Source organism: Dryobates pubescens, chromosome 24 (genome assembly GCF_014839835.1).
Source record: "Dryobates pubescens isolate bDryPub1 chromosome 24, bDryPub1.pri, whole genome shotgun sequence".
NCBI lineage: Eukaryota > Metazoa > Chordata > Aves > Piciformes > Picidae > Dryobates > Dryobates pubescens.
The window spans coordinates 16202178-16219026 of NC_071635.1; the positions used below are offsets into that span (position 1 = coordinate 16202178).

The following is a 16849-nucleotide window of genomic DNA, read 5'->3' on the forward strand; positions in this document are numbered from 1 at the left end:
CAGCTCTGGGGCCCTCAGCACAGGAAGGGCCTGGACCTGATGGAGAGGCTCCAGAGGAGGCCAGCAAGATGCTGAGGGGGTTGGAGCAGCTCTGCTGTGGGGCCAGGCTGAGGGAGCTGGGGGTGTTGAGCCTGCAGAAGAGAAGGCTGCAGGCAGAGCCCAGAGCAGCTGCCAGTCCCTGCAGGGGCTGCAAGCAGGCTGCAGAGGGACTGCTGCCAAAGGGCTGCAGGGACAGCCCCAGGGGCAATGGGTTGAGATGAGAGCAGAGCAGCTGGAGCTTGGATGTGAGGAACAAGTTGTGCCCCAGGAGGCTGCTGGAAGCCTGCAAGAGGTTGCCCAGGGAGGTGGTTGTGGCCCCATGGCTGGAGAGCTTGCAGGGGAGGCTGGAGAGGGCTCTGGGCAAGCTGCTGCAGGGGAGGATGTCCCTGCTGAGGGCAGGGGCTTGGCCTGCAGGGGCTCTGCAGCTCCCTTCCAGCCCAGGCCATCTGTGATTCTGTGACCTTGGTGCCAGAAGAGTCTCTTGTGGAGGGGAAGCTGTTTTATTGAGTTGTTTTTCTGCTGGGTCAGCAAACTGGTTGCAGTTGCATGCTACTAATTAAGCTGGGATCTAGCCCTGTGGTAAACTGCACTCCAAGGACACCCAAAGGAAAGAGCTTGACTGTGGAGCTATGGGTGACAAGTCACAGCAAGATGAGGAGGCCAAGCAGATGGTCCCTGTGGGTCTCAGCAGGTTTGCAGATGACACCAGGCTGTGTGGTGTGATTGACACCAGGGAGGCTTGGACAGGCTGCAGAGGTGAGCCCAAGGCAGCCTCATGGAGCTCAACAAGGCCAAGTGCAAGGTGCTGCATCTGGGTCAGGGCAATCCCAAGCTGGGCAATCCCCCAGGCTGGGCCAGGAGCTGCTCAAGAGCAGCCTGGAGGAGAAGGCCTTGGGGGTGTCAGGTGGTGACAAAGTGCCCAGGAGCCAGCACTGGTCCCTGGCAGCCCAGAGCCAGCTGAGTGCTGAGCTGCAGCCAGAGCAGGGAGAGCAGCAGCACAGGGAGGGGATTCTGCCCCTCTGCTCTGCTCTGCTCAGCCCCCACCTGCAGCACTGCCTCCAGCTCCAGGGCCCCCAGCACAGGAAGGACCTGGAGCTGTTGGAGAGGCTCCAGAGGAGGCCACAGAGACGCTCAGAGGCTGCAGAACCTCCCCTGTGGGGCCAGGCAGTCCCTCCCCAGCTCTCCTGGAGCCCCTTCAGGCACTGGAAGCTGCTCTGAGGTCTCCCTGGAGCCTTCTCCTCTCCAGGCTGCACAGCCCCAGCTCTCCCAGCCTGGCCCCACAGGGGAGGTTCTGCAGCCTCTGATCATCTCCATGGCCTCCTCTGGAGCCTCTCCATTAGCTGCAGGTCCTTCTTGTGCAGAGCTGGAGGCAGTGCTGCAGGTGGGGGCTGAGCAGAGCAGAGCAGAGGGGCAGAACCCCCTCCCTGTGCTGATGGCCACACTGCTGTGGCTGCAGCCCAGCTCAGGTGGAGTTTCCCATCAGCTGGCACTTCCAAGTCCTCCTCCTCCAGTCTGCTCTTGGTGTGGCCTCCTTCAGGTGCTAGAGCAGTACCTCAAGCAGCCTCCTGCTGCAGATTTGGTGACTTCTTGGTTTGTGAAAGCTCCTGCATGTCTTTCAGGCAGTCTGCCTTCCTCCCCCTCAGAGCACTGCCTGGAAGAAGCAGAGGCTGGCCATCCAGGCTTGCTCCCCCACCTTGGCACATCTCCTTCAGCCACTGCCACAGCCCTGGGTTTAGTCCCAGTTCCAGTTCTACCTCCTTCACAGTGCCTTACACATGGATGTCACCCATTCTGCTCTGGCAGGGGCCTTGGACTCCGTGGTCTCTGGAGGTCCCTTCCACCCCCCACCCCCCAAAGTCTGTCATTCTCTTATATAACCTGGAACTGGTTGCTCCAGGAGAGCTGGGGAGAGAGTCTGGCCAAGGGCTGGGAGTGCCAGGCTGAGGAACAATGGCTTGGAGCTGGGAGAGGAGAGACTGAGAGTGGAGAGGAGGAAGAGATCCTTGAGAGTGAGGCTGGGGAGACTCTGGCACAGGCTGCCCAGGGAGGCTGTGGATCCTTCCAGGATCTTCAGGGGGCTCCAAGAAAGCTGGGGAGGGTCTTTGGAGGGGGTGAGGGAGGGATAGGACTGTGGGGGACAGAGCAGAAGTAGAAGTGGGGAGATGGAGATTAGCTGTGAGGAAGAAGTTGTTGGCCAGGAGGGTGGTGAGAGCCTGGCCCAGGCTGCCCAGGGAGGTGGTGGAAGCCTCCTGGCTGGAGGTGTTTGCAGCCAGGCTGGATGAGGCCTTGAGCAAGCTGAGCTGGTGGGAGGTATCCCTGCCCCTGGACCTCAAAAGATTCATAGATTCACAGCTTGGGGTTGGGTTGCAAGGGACCTTTCAAGCTCACCCAGTTCCAAGAGGACCCTGGAGGTCCCTTCCAACCCAACCCCGCGCTGCGAACCTCTGAATCCTCCGAGGTCCCTTCCAGCCCCTGGTGTGCTGTGATTCCCAGCACTGGAGGCTCAGGCTGAAGGGCCCCAGGAAGAGATGAGCTCTGGTAGCTGTCTTGTCAGCATGTTGTGAGCTGCTCAGCTGAGGAGCAGGACAGCTGCAGGCCTGGGCTGCAGCTCTGCCCTCGGCTGGGCCGTGACGGGGAGATGAAGCTGGAGATTTGAGGAGGCCGATACCAGACCTGCCCTGCTCTTGCAGCGCCCTTAATTGTCTGCAGCGACTCTTCTGTTGTGCAGAGGGTGTATCAGCTGGGGCAGGCCTGCTGAGGCTTGCCCTCCCTGCTCCAGCAGGCCACAGGAGCAGCCCTTTGAAGTGAGAGGCATCTGAGATGGGAGCATCCCAGCGTGAGGAGCGTGCTGAGCTCAGTGCTGCTGGGAATGAGCAGGCACCCTGCTCACTTGGCTGGCTGCGGCTGCTGGAGCACACCCTGGAAGTGGAAAAGGGCTTCACCTGCCACTCAGAGCCACTCCTGGGCTAAGCCTCTCCTCTGGGGTTAGGGAAAATAATGGCACCTTAGCCTACCAGACCTGCTCAGAGCTCTGGAGACACCAGAGAAGTGGAAAGATCAAGTCACAGAAAAGCCAACAGAATCATAGAAGCACAGAGCTGGCAGGGCTGGAAGGGAGCTCAAGGCTCGGCCAGGGAGGTGGTGGAGTCCCCATGGCTGGAGGGGTTGCAGCAAGCTGTGGCCATGGCACTTGGGGCCAGGCTTTGGTGGCCATGGTGAGGGTTCCCAATGCTTGGACTCCATCTCAGAGGTGCTTTCCAGCCCAAACAATTCTCTGATTCAGTGACAAACACTCAGGACTCAGGGGCAGCATCAGGCAGCAGAGAGAACTTCTGCTTGCACAGAAGCAGGCAGAGGCTGCTTTAGCCAAGGCACAAACACTCAGCTCACAGAGCAGCACTTGGAGCTTTCACCTAAGGAAAAGAGAATGGAACAGATTCATGCTAGATGCCAAGTCCTGCTGGCAAGCCTGAGGTACCCCATGGACCATGAGTAATCAATCAGAGAATCCCAGAACTGCCAGGGCTGGCAGGGACCCCAAGGCTCAGCCAGCCCCAGCCCCCTGCCCTGGGCAGGGACACCTCACACCACAGCAGGTTGCTCACAGCCACCTCCAGCCTGGCTGCAAACACCTCCAGCCAGGAGGCTTCCACCACCTCCCTGGGCAGCCTGGGCCAGGCTCTCACCACCCTCCTGGCCAACAACTTCTTCCTCACAGCCAATCTCCAGCTCCCCACTTCTAGTTCTGCTCCAGCCCCCTAGTCCTGTGACAACCCAGTACCCTCCCCAGCTCTCTTGCAGCCCCCTGCAGCTCCTGCAAGGCCACCAGAAGGTCTCCTGGGAGCCTTCTCCTGTGCAGCCTGCACAGCCCCAACTCTCTCAGGCTGTGCTCAGAGCAGCTCCAGCCCTCTGCTCCTCCTCCTGGCCCTGCTCTGGACACCTTCCAGCCCCTCCAGAGCCTTCCTGGCACAGAGGCTGCAGAGCTGGCCCCAGAGCTGCAGCTGTGGGCTCAGCAGAGTGGAGCAGAGGGGCAGAATCCCCTCCCTGGCCCTGCTGGCCACACTTCTCTTGCTGCAGCCCAGGCTCTGCTTGGCTCTCTGGGCTGCAAGTGCTCCCTGCTGGCTCCTGGGGAGCTTCTCCTCCCCCAGCACCCCCAAGGCCTTTCCTCCAGGGCTTCTGCCTGGCAGAGCTGCACATGGGAAGATATTGGAGTAAAGAGAAGTGACCCCACCTGAAAGTGGATGTGGAGGAAGGCACTTGGGGTCCTAGGGAGCTGAACATCCAGGCAACAGTCAGACTGTGGGATTTGCATGGCTTGAGTAAGTACAGTGAAGAGGAGGAAGGTGAAGTGTGGAACGTGGTGATGGAAGCAGTGGTGGGTCCTAGGTAGTCCTAGACATACTTGGGATGAAGGGGAAGATGGAGAAGTTGATTCTTCAGGAGCAGCTGAGGGAGCTGGGGGTGTTGAGTGTGGAGCTGAGGGAGCTGGGGGTGTTGAGTGTGGAGCAGAGGAGGCTGAGGGAGCTGGGGGTGCTGAGTGTGGAGCAGAGGAGGCTGAGGGAGCTGGGGGTGCTGAGTGTGGAGCAGAGGAGGCTGAGGGAGCTGGGGGTGCTGAGTGTGGAGCAGAGGAACCTGGGGGAGCTGGGGGTGTTGAGTGTGGAGCAGAGGAGGCTGGGGGAGCTGGGGGTGTTGAGTGTGGAGCAGAGGAGGCTGGGGGAGCTGGGGGTGCTGAGTGTGGAGCAGAGGAGGCTGAGGGAGCTGGGGGTGCTGAGTGTGGAGCAGAGGAGGCTGAGGGAGCTGGGGGTGCTGAGTGTGGAGCAGAGGAGGCTGAGGGAGCTGAGGGTGCTGAGTGTGGAGCAGAGGAGGCTGAGGGAGCTGGGGGTGCTGAGTGTGGAGCAGAGGAGGCTGAGGGAGCTGGGGGTGTTGAGTGTGGAGCAGAGGAGGCTGGGGGAGCTGGGGGTGTTGAGTGTGGAGCAGAGGAGCCTGGGGGAGCTGGGGGTGCTGAGTGTGGAGCAGAGCAGGCTGAGGGAGCTGGGGGTGCTGAGTGTGGAGCAGAGGAGGCTGAGGGAGCTGGGGGTGCTGAGTGTGGAGCAGAGGAGGCTGAGGGAGCTGGGGGTGCTGAGTGTGGAGCAGAGGAGGCTGAGGGAGCTGGGGGTGCTGAGTGTGGAGCAGAGGAGGCTGAGGGAGCTGGGGGTGCTGAGTGTGGAGCAGAGCAGGCTGAGGGAGCTGGGGGTGTTGAGTGTGGAGCAGAGCAGGCTGAGGGAGCTGGGGGTGTTGAGTGTGGAGCAGAGGAGGCTGAGGGAGCTGGGGGTGTTGAGTGTGGAGCAGAGCAGGCTGAGGGAGCTGGGGGTGCTGAGTGTGGAGCAGAGCAGGCTGAGGGAGCTGGGGGTGTTGAGTGTGGAGCAGAGGAGGCTGAGGGAGCTGGGGGTGCTGAGTGTGGAGCAGAGGAACCTGGGGGAGCTGGGGGTGCTGAGTGTGGAGCAGAGGAGGCTGAGGGAGCTGGGGGTGCTGAGTGTGGAGCAGAGGAGGCTGAGGGAGCTGGGGGTGCTGAGTGTGGAGCAGAGGAACCTGGGGGAGCTGGGGGTGCTGAGTGTGGAGCAGAGGAGGCTGAGGGAGCTGGGGGTGCTGAGTGTGGAGCAGAGGAGGCTGAGGGAGCTGGGGGTGCTGAGTGTGGAGCAGAGCAGGCTGAGGGAGCTGGGGGTGCTGAGTGTGGAGCAGAGGAGGCTGAGGGAGCTGGGGGTGTTGAGTGTGGAGCAGAGGAGGCTGAGGGAGCTGGGGGTGCTGAGTGTGGAGCAGAGGAGGCTGAGGGAGCTGGGGGTGCTGAGTGTGGAGCAGAGAAGGCTGAGGGAGCTGGGGGTGCTGAGTGTGGAGCAGAGGAGGCTGAGGGAGCTGGGGGTGCTGAGTGTGGAGCAGAGCAGGCTGAGGGAGCTGGGGGTGCTGAGTGTGGAGCAGAGGAGGCTGAGGGAGCTGGGGGTGCTGAGTGTGGAGCAGAGAAGGCTGAGGGAGCTGGGGGTGCTGAGTGTGGAGCAGAGGAGGCTGAGGGAGCTGGGGGTGTTGAGTGTGGAGCAGAGCAGGCTGAGGGAGCTGGGGGTGCTGAGTGTGGAGCAGAGGAGGCTGAGGGAGCTGGGGGTGCTGAGTGTGGAGCAGAGGAGGCTGAGGGAGCTGGGGGTGCTGAGTGTGGAGCAGAGGAGGCTGAGGGAGCTGAGAGTGCTGAGTGTGGAGCAGAGGAAGCTGAGGGAGCTGGGGGTGTTGAGTGTGGAGCAGAGCAGGCTGAGGGAGCTGGGGGTGCTGAGTGTGGAGCAGAGAAGGCTGAGGGAGCTGGGGGTGCTGAGTGTGGAGCAGAGGAGGCTGAGGGAGCTGGGGGTGTTGAGTGTGGAGCAGAGCAGGCTGAGGGAGCTGAGAGTGCTGAGTGTGGAGCAGAGGAGGCTGAGGGAGCTGAGAGTGCTGAGTGTGGAGCAGAGGAGGCTGAGGGAGCTGGGGGTGCTGAGTGTGGAGCAGAGCAGGCTGAGGGAGCTGAGAGTGCTGAGTGTGGAGCAGAGGAAGCTGAGGGAGCTGGGGGTGTTGAGTGTGGAGCAGAGGAGGCTGAGGGAGCTGGGGGTGCTGAGTGTGGAGCAGAGCAGGCTGAGGGAGCTGGGGGTGCTGAGTGTGGAGCAGAGGAGGCTGAGGGAGCTGGGGGTGCTGAGTGTGGAGCAGAGGAGGCTGAGGGAGCTGGGGGTGTTGAGTGTGGAGCAGAGCAGGCTGAGGGAGCTGGGGGTGTTGAGTGTGGAGCAGAGCAGGCTGAGGGAGCTGGGGGTGCTGAGTGTGGAGCAGAGAAGGCTGAGGGAGCTGGGGGTGCTGAGTGTGGAGCAGAGGAGGCTGAGGGAGCTGGGGGTGTTGAGTGTGGAGCAGAGCAGGCTGAGGGAGCTGAGAGTGCTGAGTGTGGAGCAGAGGAGGCTGAGGGAGCTGAGAGTGCTGAGTGTGGAGCAGAGGAGGCTGAGGGAGCTGGGGGTGCTGAGTGTGGAGCAGAGCAGGCTGAGGGAGCTGAGAGTGCTGAGTGTGGAGCAGAGGAAGCTGAGGGAGCTGGGGGTGTTGAGTGTGGAGCAGAGGAGGCTGAGGGAGCTGGGGGTGTTGAGTGTGGAGCAGAGGAGGCTGAGGGAGCTGGGGGTGTTGAGTGTGGAGCAGAGGAGGCTGAGGGAGCTGGGGGTGCTGAGTGTGGAGCAGAGCAGGCTGAGGGAGCTGGGGGTGCTGAGTGTGGAGCAGAGGAGGCTGAGGGAGCTGGGGGTGCTGAGTGTGGAGCAGAGGAGGCTGAGGGAGCTGGGGGTGCTGAGTGTGGAGCAGAGGAGGCTGAGGGAGCTGGGGGTGCTGAGTGTGGAGCAGAGGAGGCTGAGGGAGCTGGGGGTGCTGAGTGTGGAGCAGAGGAGGCTGAGGGAGCTGGGGGTGCTGAGTGTGGAGCAGAGGAGGCTGAGGGAGACCTCCTTGCTCTCTGCAGCTCCCTGAGAGGAGGCTGCAGCCAGAGGGGGTTGGTCTCTTCTTTCCAGTAACAAGTTATAGGAGGGGAGAAAACAGCCTCAGGTTGCCCCAGCTGGGGTTTAGTTTAGACACTAGAAGAAACTTCTTCCCTGCAAGGGTTCTGCCAGCCTGGCCCAGGCTGCCCAGGGAGGGGGTTGAGTGCCCATCCCTGGAGGTGCTTCCAGAGCTGTGGTGCCGAGGGCCATGGCTCAGCCCCAGCCTGGCCAGAGGCAGAGCTGGGCTGGCTGAGCTCAAAGAGCTTTCCCAACTGAAATGATTGGACGTTTCCAGGGGTCGTTTCGGTTGGCAAGAGGGAAAACGCAAGAGCAGGGGCAGGGAAAACGATTCTAAAGCCTCCTTTTGCACCCCCCCCCTTGGCTGGCAGCTGTGAAATGAGTGGGGGGCTGCCTTCAGCAGCTGTGAAATGAGTGGGGGGCTGCCTTCAGCAGCTGAGAAATGAGTGGGGGGCTGCCTTCAGCAGCTGTGAAATGAGTGGGGGGCTGCCTTCAGCAGCTGAGAAATGAGTGGGGGGCTGCCTTCAGCAGCTGTGAAATGAGTGGGGGGCTGCCTTCAGCAGCTGAGAAAGGTTTTCATCCCCTGCTGGGATCAATCGGTGTTCTGGGCTGCTCAGGGGGGAAAGAGCTCAGACTCCCGGGGGTGGGGGCGGCTCTTTTGTTGGAGTTTCAGTTTACTTTTGGTGTATTTCTCTTAATTTTTTTAAATGCTATTTAATATTTTATTTTAATTTAATTTTTATTTCATGTTATTTTTCTTTTTTGAATTGTACTTTTATTTGTTTTATTTGGTGATTTTATTGCCTTTTTGATTTTCTTTTGATTTTTCTTTCCTTTTTATTTGGTTTGTTTTGTAATTTACTTTTATTGTCTTTTTTTCTTTTCTTTGTCTTTTCTTTCCTTTTTCTTTGTTTTATTTTTATTTTATTTGTATTTTACCTTTATTTTCTCTTTTTTTTTTTAAAGTTTATTTTTATTTTATTCTGTTTTTCATTGGGTTTATTTTATTTTTGCTTTATTTAATTTTATTTTTATTTGGTTTATTATATATTTATTTTTTATTTTTATTCTATTTCCTTTTAATTGCATTTTTATTTATTTTGTTATTTTTAATTTCATTTTTATTTTATTTGATGTTAATTTTATTTGTGATTTATTTTAATTTTTGTTTTATTTTATTTTTTATTTTATTTTTATTGGATTTTTTATTTTATGTATAGTTTTACATTTATTATTTTTATGTTAATGTAAATTTTTTGTTTGATGTAATTTTGATTTGTTTTGGTTTATTTTTATTTCGTATTTATTTTATTTGTTATTTTTATTTATTACATTTTAATTTAATTTTTATTTATTTTATTATTTTTAATTTAAATTTTATTTTATGTCAATTTTATTTTATTTTTGTTTTATTTTATTTTATTTTTTGTTTTACCTTTATTTTTTATTTTATGTGAATTTTATTTTATTTTTGTTTTATTTAATTTCATTTTTGTTTTTTTTTACTTTTAAATTTCTTTTTTCTTTTTATGTGAATTTTATTTTACTTTTCTTTGATTTTTATATTTTTGTTTTGTTTTTATTTTTCATTTAATTTTTATTTTATTTTTAGTTTTTATTTATTTTTTTATTTAATTTTTATTTTATTTTACTTTTGATTTTATTTTATTTTTATTTTAATTTATTATTTATTTTATTTATTTCTTTAATTCATTATTATTTATTATTTTAATTCACTTTTTTATTTTTTGTTTAATTAAAAAATTATTTTATTTTATATTTTATTTTTATTTTTATTTAGTATTATTAATTTATTTCATTTATTAATTATATTTTATTTATTAGTTATTATTTTAAATTATTTTTAATTTACTTTTTAGTTTTAATTGTTTATTTTTTATTTTATATTATTTAATATTTTATATTATTTTATATTATTAATTGTTTATTTTTTATTTTATATTATTTCATTGTTTTATTTTATTTTTATTCTTTAAATTTCTTTGGTTTAAATTTCATTTTTTATTTTATTTTCTCTTTTATTTTCTCTTTTATTTTTATTTTATTTTTATCTATTTTATTTTAATATTTTTTACATTTTTATTGTACTTTATGTTGTTTCTGGGGTATGTTTTCAACCCCCCCCCTCTGAGGCTTGCTTCCTGCTTGTGCTCTTCCCCCTCACTCCCTGCTGGTTCCTGCACCAAGGTGAAGCATGGAGCATCCCCGCAGGGTGCCCAGGGCTGAGCTCAGGAACTTCCTGCTCACCTCTTGCCCCATTGTAGGCAGCAAAGAGTACATTTGACTTCCCCTTTCAGTGTCTCCCCTTCTGCTGCTGGTGGTGAAGTGGCTCCTCTCAGCCCTGAGCTCTCTGCCCAGTGCGGTGCCACTGTGCCCAAGTGCTGCCAAGCTGCCTGCCCCGCAGAGCAGGCGTGCAGGGACTTGTGCAGGAGCTGAGGAGTGCAGGGCTGGCAGCAGGAGCAGGCCCCTGGCACTGCTCTGCCTGCCCAGGGACACGGCACAGCTCTGCCTGCCCAGGGACACGGCACAGCCCTGCCTGCCCAGGGACATGGCACAGCTCTGCCTGCCCAGGGACACGGCACAGCTCTGCCTGCCCACGGACACGGCACAGCTCTGACCTGCCCAGGGACACGGCACAGCTCTGCCTGCCCAGGGACACGGCACAGCTCTGACCTGCCCAGGGACACGGCACAGCCCTGCCTGCCCAGGGACACGGCACAGCTCTGCCTGCCCAGCACAGCCCTGCCTGCCCAGGGACACGGCACAGCTCTGCCTGCCCAGGGACACGGCACAGCCCTGACCTGCCCAGGGACACGGCACAGCCCTGCCTGCCCAGGGACACGGCACAGCTCTGCCTGCCCAGCACAGCCCTGCCTGCCCAGGGACACGGCACAGCTCTGCCTGCCCAGGGACACGGCACAGCTCTGCCTGCCCAGGGACACGGCACTGCTCTGCCTGCCCAGCACAACTCTGCCTGCCCAGGGACACGGCACAGCCCTGACCTGCCCAGGGACACTGCACAGCTCTGCCTGCCCAGGGACACGGCACAGCTCTGCCTGCCCAGCACAGCTCTGCCTGCCCAGGGACACGGCACAGCCCTGACCTGCCCAGGGACACGGCACAGCTCTGCCTGCCCAGCACAGCTCTGCCTGCCCAGCACAGCTCTGCCTGCCCAGGGACACGGCACAGCTCTGCCTGCCCAGCACAGCTCTGCCTGCCCAGGGACACGGCACAGCTCTGCCTGCCCAGCACAGCTCTGCCTGCCCAGCACAGCTCTGCCTGCCCAGGGACACGGCACAGCTCTGCCTGCCCAGCACAGCCCTGCCTGCCCAGGGACACGGCACAGCCCTGCCTGCCCAGGGACACGGCACAGCCCTGACCTGCCCAGGGACACAGCACAGCTCTGCCTGCCCAGCACAGCTCTGCCTGCCCAGCACAGCCCTGCCTGCCCAGGGACACGGCACAGCCCTGCCTGCCCAGGGACACGGCACAGCCCTGACCTGCCCAGGGACACGGCACAGCTCTGCCTGCCCAGCACAGCTCTGCCTGCCCAGGGACACGGCACAGCTCTGCCTGCCCAGGGACATGGCACAGCTCTGCCTGCCCAGGGACACGGCACAGCCCTGCCTGCCCAGGGACATGGCACAGCTCTGCCTGCCCAGCACAGCTCTGCCTGCCCAGGGACACGGCACAGCTCTGCCTGCCCAGCACAGCTCTGCCTGCCCAGGGACATGGCACAGCTCTGCCTACCCAGGGACACAGCACAGCCCTGGCCTGCCCAGGGACACGGCACAGCCCTGCCTGCCCAGGGACACGGCACAGCTCTGCCTGCCCAGGGACACGGCACAGCTCTGCCTGCCCAGGGACACGGCACAGCTCTGCCTGCCCAGCACAGCTCTGCCTGCCCAGGGACATGGCACAGCTCTGCCTGCCCAGCACAGCTCTGCCTGCCCAGGGACACGGCACAGCTCTGACCTGCCCAGGGACACGGCACAGCCCTGCCTGCCCAGGGACACGGCACAGCTCTGCCTGCCCAGCACAGCCCTGCCTGCCCAGGGACACGGCACAGCCCTGACCTGCCCAGGGACACAGCACAGCTCTGCCTGCCCAGCACAGCTCTGCCTGCCCAGCACAGCCCTGCCTGCCCAGGGACACGGCACAGCCCTGACCTGCCCAGGGACACGGCACAGCTCTGCCTGCCCAGCACAGCTCTGCCTGCCCAGGGACATGGCACAGCTCTGCCTACCCAGGGACACAGCACAGCCCTGGCCTGCCCAGGGACACGGCACAGCCCTGCCTGCCCAGGGACACGGCACAGCTCTGCCTGCCCAGGGACACGGCACAGCTCTGCCTGCCCAGGGACACGGCACAGCTCTGCCTGCCCAGGGACATGGCACAGCTCTGCCTGCCCAGGGACACGGCACAGCCCTGCCTGCCCAGGGACATGGCACAGCTCTGCCTGCCCAGCACAGCTCTGCCTGCCCAGGGACACGGCACAGCTCTGCCTGCCCAGGGACACGGCACAGCTCTGCCTGCCCAGCACAGCTCTGCCTGCCCAGGGACATGGCACAGCTCTGCCTGCCCAGGGACACGGCACAGCCCTGCCTGCCCAGGGACATGGCACAGCTCTGCCTGCCCAGCACAGCTCTGCCTGCCCAGGGACACGGCACAGCTCTGCCTGCCCAGCACAGCTCTGCCTGCCCAGGGACACAGCACAGCTCTGCCTGCCCAGCACAGCTCTGCCTGCCCAGGGACACGGCACAGCTCTGCCTGCCCAGGGACATGGCACAGCTCTGCCTGCCCAGGGACACGGCACAGCCCTGCCTGCCCAGGGACACGGCACAGCCCTGCCTGCCCAGCACAGCTCTGCCTGCCCAGGGACACGGCACAGCTCTGCCTGCCCAGGGACACGGCACAGCTCTGCCTGCCCAGCACAGCTCTGCCTGCCCAGGGACACGGCACAGCTCTGCCTGCCCAGGGACATGGCACAGCTCTGCCTGCCCAGGGACACGGCACAGCCCTGCCTGCCCAGGGACATGGCACAGCTCTGCCTGCCCAGCACAGCTCTGCCTGCCCAGGGACATGGCACAGCTCTGCCTGCCCAGCACAGCTCTGCCTGCCCAGGGACACGGCACAGCTCTGACCTGCCCAGGGACACTGCACAGCTCTGCCTGCCCAGCACAGCTCTGCCTGCCCAGGGACACGGCACAGCCCTGACCTGCCCAGGGACACGGCACAGCTCTGCCTGCCCAGGGACAAGGCACAGCTCTGCCTGCCCAGCACAGCTCTGCCTGCCCAGGGACATGGCACAGCTCTGCCTGCCCAGCACAGCTCTGCCTGCCCAGGGACAAGGCACAGCTCTGCCTGCCCAGCACAGCTCTGCCTGCCCAGGGACACAGCACAGCTCTGCCTGCCCAGGGACACGGCACAGCTCTGCCTGCCCAGGGACACAGCACAGCCCTGCCTGCCCAGCACAGCTCTGCCTGCCCAGGGACATGGCACAGCTCTGCCTGCCCAGGGACATGGCACAGCTCTGCCTGCCCAGCACAGCTCTGCCTGCCCAGGGACACAGCACAGCTCTGCCTGGAGAGGAGAAGGCTGCAGGCAGACCTCAGAGCAGCCTTCCAGTACCTGAAGGGCTCCAGGAGAGCTGGGGAGGGACTCTGGGCAAAGGCTGGGAGTGCCAGGCTGAGGAACAATGGCTTGGAGCTGGGAGAGGAGAGACTGAGAGTGGAGATGGGGAAGGAATTGTTGGCAGTGAGGCTGGGGAGACTCTGGCACAGGCTGCCCAGGGAGGCTGTGGCTACCTCCTGCCTGGAGGTGTCACGGCCAGGCTGGATGAGGCCCTGAGCAAGCTGGGGCTGGGGGGAGCTGTCCCTGCCCATGGCAGGGGGGTGGCACTGGATGAGCTTTGGGATCCCTTCCAGCCCAACCCCTCCTGTGATGCTGTGGATCTGGCAGCTGGCTCCATGTCTAGGTAGCTGTCCTGCCAAGTTGTTAGTGCAGTGTTCCTTTGGTATCACTGAGTGTAGAAAGCCTTAGAGCGATTTCTTAGCTCCTTTTTGGTGCAGGAGGAGGTGGCAGAATTGGAAGGACTTCCTTGGGAGATCCTTTTACATCTGATCCCTGCAAGCAGTAACTGGATCCATTTGCTAGGAGATGAGAAATACTCTAGATTACAAGATAAGTGCCCAGGGTAGGATCCAGCACTGGAGGAGCAGCCCAGGCTGAGGAGAGAGTGGAAAATGTTGTTAGTGGTGGAACTGAAGGAGGAAAGTAGTACTCTGCTCTTGTGGCTCCCTGTCTAGAGGGAAAAGGCTTCTCCTGCAGGTGGGTTTGCTCAGCTCTCTGATACAGCCTGTGGCAGAAACCAAAGCCCATGGAACAAGAGCAGGAAGCTCTTCTTTTCACCTGGGCTAAAGCTCCTGCAGTGAGACTGAGCTGCTGCACTGCTTGACAAGGAAGCACTTTGACACAGGGAAATGAGCTCTCCCTTCCCTGCCTGAGAGCCCTTCTGCTGTAGAACAGGATACTGCAGAATGGAATGGAATGGAATGGAATGGAATGGAATAGAATGGAATAGGATGGAATAGAATAGATTAGAATAGATTAGAGTATAATGGAATGGAATGGAATGGAATAGAATGGAATGGAATAGAATAGAATAGAATGGAATAGAATGGAATAGAATTAACCAGGTTGGAAAAGACCTCAGAGCTCATCCAGTCCAACCTCTCACCCAGCACCATCTGAGCAACTCCACCATGGCACCAAGGGCCTCAGCCAGGCTCTTCCTAAACACCTCCAGGGCTGGGGACTCCACCACCTCCCTGGGCAGCTCATCCCAGTGGCCAATTCCTCTGTCTGGGAAGAATTTCTTCCTCACCCTGAGCCTAACCTCCCCTGGCACAGCTTGAGACTGTCTTCTTGTTCTGCTGCTGGGGGCCTGGCAGAAGAGACCAACCCCCAGCTGGCTCCAACCTCCCTGCAGGGAGTTGCAGAGAGCAAGAAGGTCTCCCCTGAGCCTCCTCTGCTGCAGGCTAAGCAACCCCAGCTCCCTCAGCCTCTCCTCACAGGGCTGTGCCCCAGACCCCTCCCCAGCCTTGTGCCCCAGACCCCTCCCCAGCCCTGTGCCCCAGACCCCTCCCCAGCTTTGTTGCCCTTCTCTGGACACCTTCCAGCAGCTCAACCTCTTTCCTACTGTAATGGGTTGGGGCAGATCCCCTCCCCACCACAGGCAGAAATAACGACTCAGGCAAACGGATTGCAAAAGTGATGAAAGTTTAAATAGGAAAACAATAACAAACAACAATGAAAGTTTTACAGAGACCCACAAGCACCATGACAAAGAGAGAGATCCCAGAACATACCCAAGAACATCCCATCCCCACCTGGGGGTACACCCAAACCCCCCCAGGGCTCTTTCTTCCCCCCCCCACCCAGCCTTGGGCCTGAGCAGGCCCAAGGGAGGTGGCTCACGCCATTTTACCTAGGCAGCAGCAGGGGACGAAAGAGGAAGTGCAGACCCCGCATGGCCTTTTTATAGGGGAGCAGGGCATTATGGGAATGGAATACCTGGTCCCTGTGACCACCCCCTGGGCTGGGCCCACCCCTTGGGACCTCCCAGGTGTGGCCTGCGCAGTGGCATCTGGGCCAGCACCCAGCCTAAACCACCACACCTACCCTCAGGAGCCCAGAGCTGCACACAGGACTCAAGCTGTGGCCTCAGCAGTGCTGAGCACAGGGCACAAGGACTTCCCTGCTCCTGCTGGCCACACTCTGCCTGACCCAGGCCAGGCTGCCCTTGGCCTCCTTGGCCCCCTGGGCACACTGCTGCCTCCTCTTCAGCTGCTCTCCCCCAGCACCCCCAGGTCCCTCTCTGCCTGGCTGCTCTCAGCCCCTCTGCCCCCAGCCTGTGGCACTGCCTGGGGTTGCTGTGGCCAAAGTGCAGCCCCTGGCACTTGGCTGTGTTCAATCTCCTGCCCTTGGCCTCTGCCCCTCTGCCCAGCCTGGCCAGGTCCCTCTGCAGAGCTCTGCTGCCCTCTCACAGCTCAGCTCCTGCCCCCAGCTTGCTGTCAGCTGCACATTCCCTGCTGATGGACTCCATCCCCTGCTCCAGATCATCAATGAAGATATTGATCAGGCTGGGGCCCAGCCCTGCTCCCTGGGGCACAGCACTGGTGCCTGGCTGCCAGCTGGCTGTGGCACCATTCACCACCACTCTCTGGGCTCAGCCCCCAGCCAGTTCCTAGCCCAGCTCAGAGCTGCTGTCCCAGCCAGGGGCAGATGTGAGGCTTTAACACTCTTGCACCTGTCTGCCCTGTGTCTCCTCCTGATTCTGTGTCTGTGAGCCAGCAGCAGCAAGCAGGGCTGCCCCAACTTCCCCACTGAGCTTTCTCCTTTCAATTCCAGCTGACCCCAGCACTCTGGGCTTCATCATCTCTCCGTGGTCCCTGCTGCTGCTGCCCTCTGGCAGTGTCTCCTTCACTGATGAGGATGTCTCCCAGCAAGACCTGCGAGCCTTCACCGCCCCTGAGGTGCTGCAGAACCATTCCCTCTCCTCCCTGTCCGACGTGGAGAAGGTACAGCACAGCTGGGCTCTGCCCTCTGGGACTCCCTCAGGCCCTCACCAGCCCTCCAGGACCCCCTTGTTGCCCTGCAGGCCTGCTCAGCATGAAGGGGGTGACCCAAGGGGGAGCTCAGTGTGGCTGTCACAAAGCTTTCCAGAGGGGGAAGTCAAGCCCTGACCTCAGTGCAGGCTGTGTGGGCTGCAGCTGCCCAGCTCTGCACTCATCCTCTGGGGGCTGTTGATCTCCTTGCCAGAGAGACAGTGCTGCTGCAGGCAGGAGCCTTGCCCCTGGTGCCAGCTCTGCATTCATGCCCCAAGCAGGCCTTGCAGAATGCCAGGCAGCTCCTGGGAGCTGACCCCTGTGTGCCCTCTGTGCCAGCTGCTGCCATTCCATGCCCTCCCCTGGGCACTCTTCAGTAGGTGTCTCAGAGGGACTTCTGTGGCCTGTAAGCTCCACCAGGAGCATCTCAACAGTGGGGAGCCAAATGCTGGCACTGTGCTGGTGCAGCACTGTTGGATCTTCTCTGGTGGTGGCTCTGTGAGTGATGGAGAAGGCTCCAAGGGGTTGGGCTGGAAGGCACCTGAGAGATCATAGAATTGTCAGGGCTGGAAGGGAGCTCCAGGCTCAGCCAGCCCCAGCCCCAGCCTCCTGCCCTGGGCAGGGACACCTCACACCACAGCAGGTTGCTCACAGCCACCTCCAGCCTGGCTGCAAACA

General features: G+C 58.1%; 1 protein-coding gene across 1 annotated transcript in view; it reads left to right on the top strand.

The window, feature by feature from the left end:
• The window catches only part of PTPN13 (protein tyrosine phosphatase non-receptor type 13), a 161889-nt gene that overhangs the window by 26557 nt on the left and 118483 nt on the right, over nt 1-16849 (top strand). The window contains exon 2 of the mRNA XM_054172520.1: nt 15975-16144. Coding sequence (XP_054028495.1) covers nt 15975-16144 — 170 coding nt within the window. The remainder of the gene's footprint in view (nt 1-15974; nt 16145-16849) is intronic.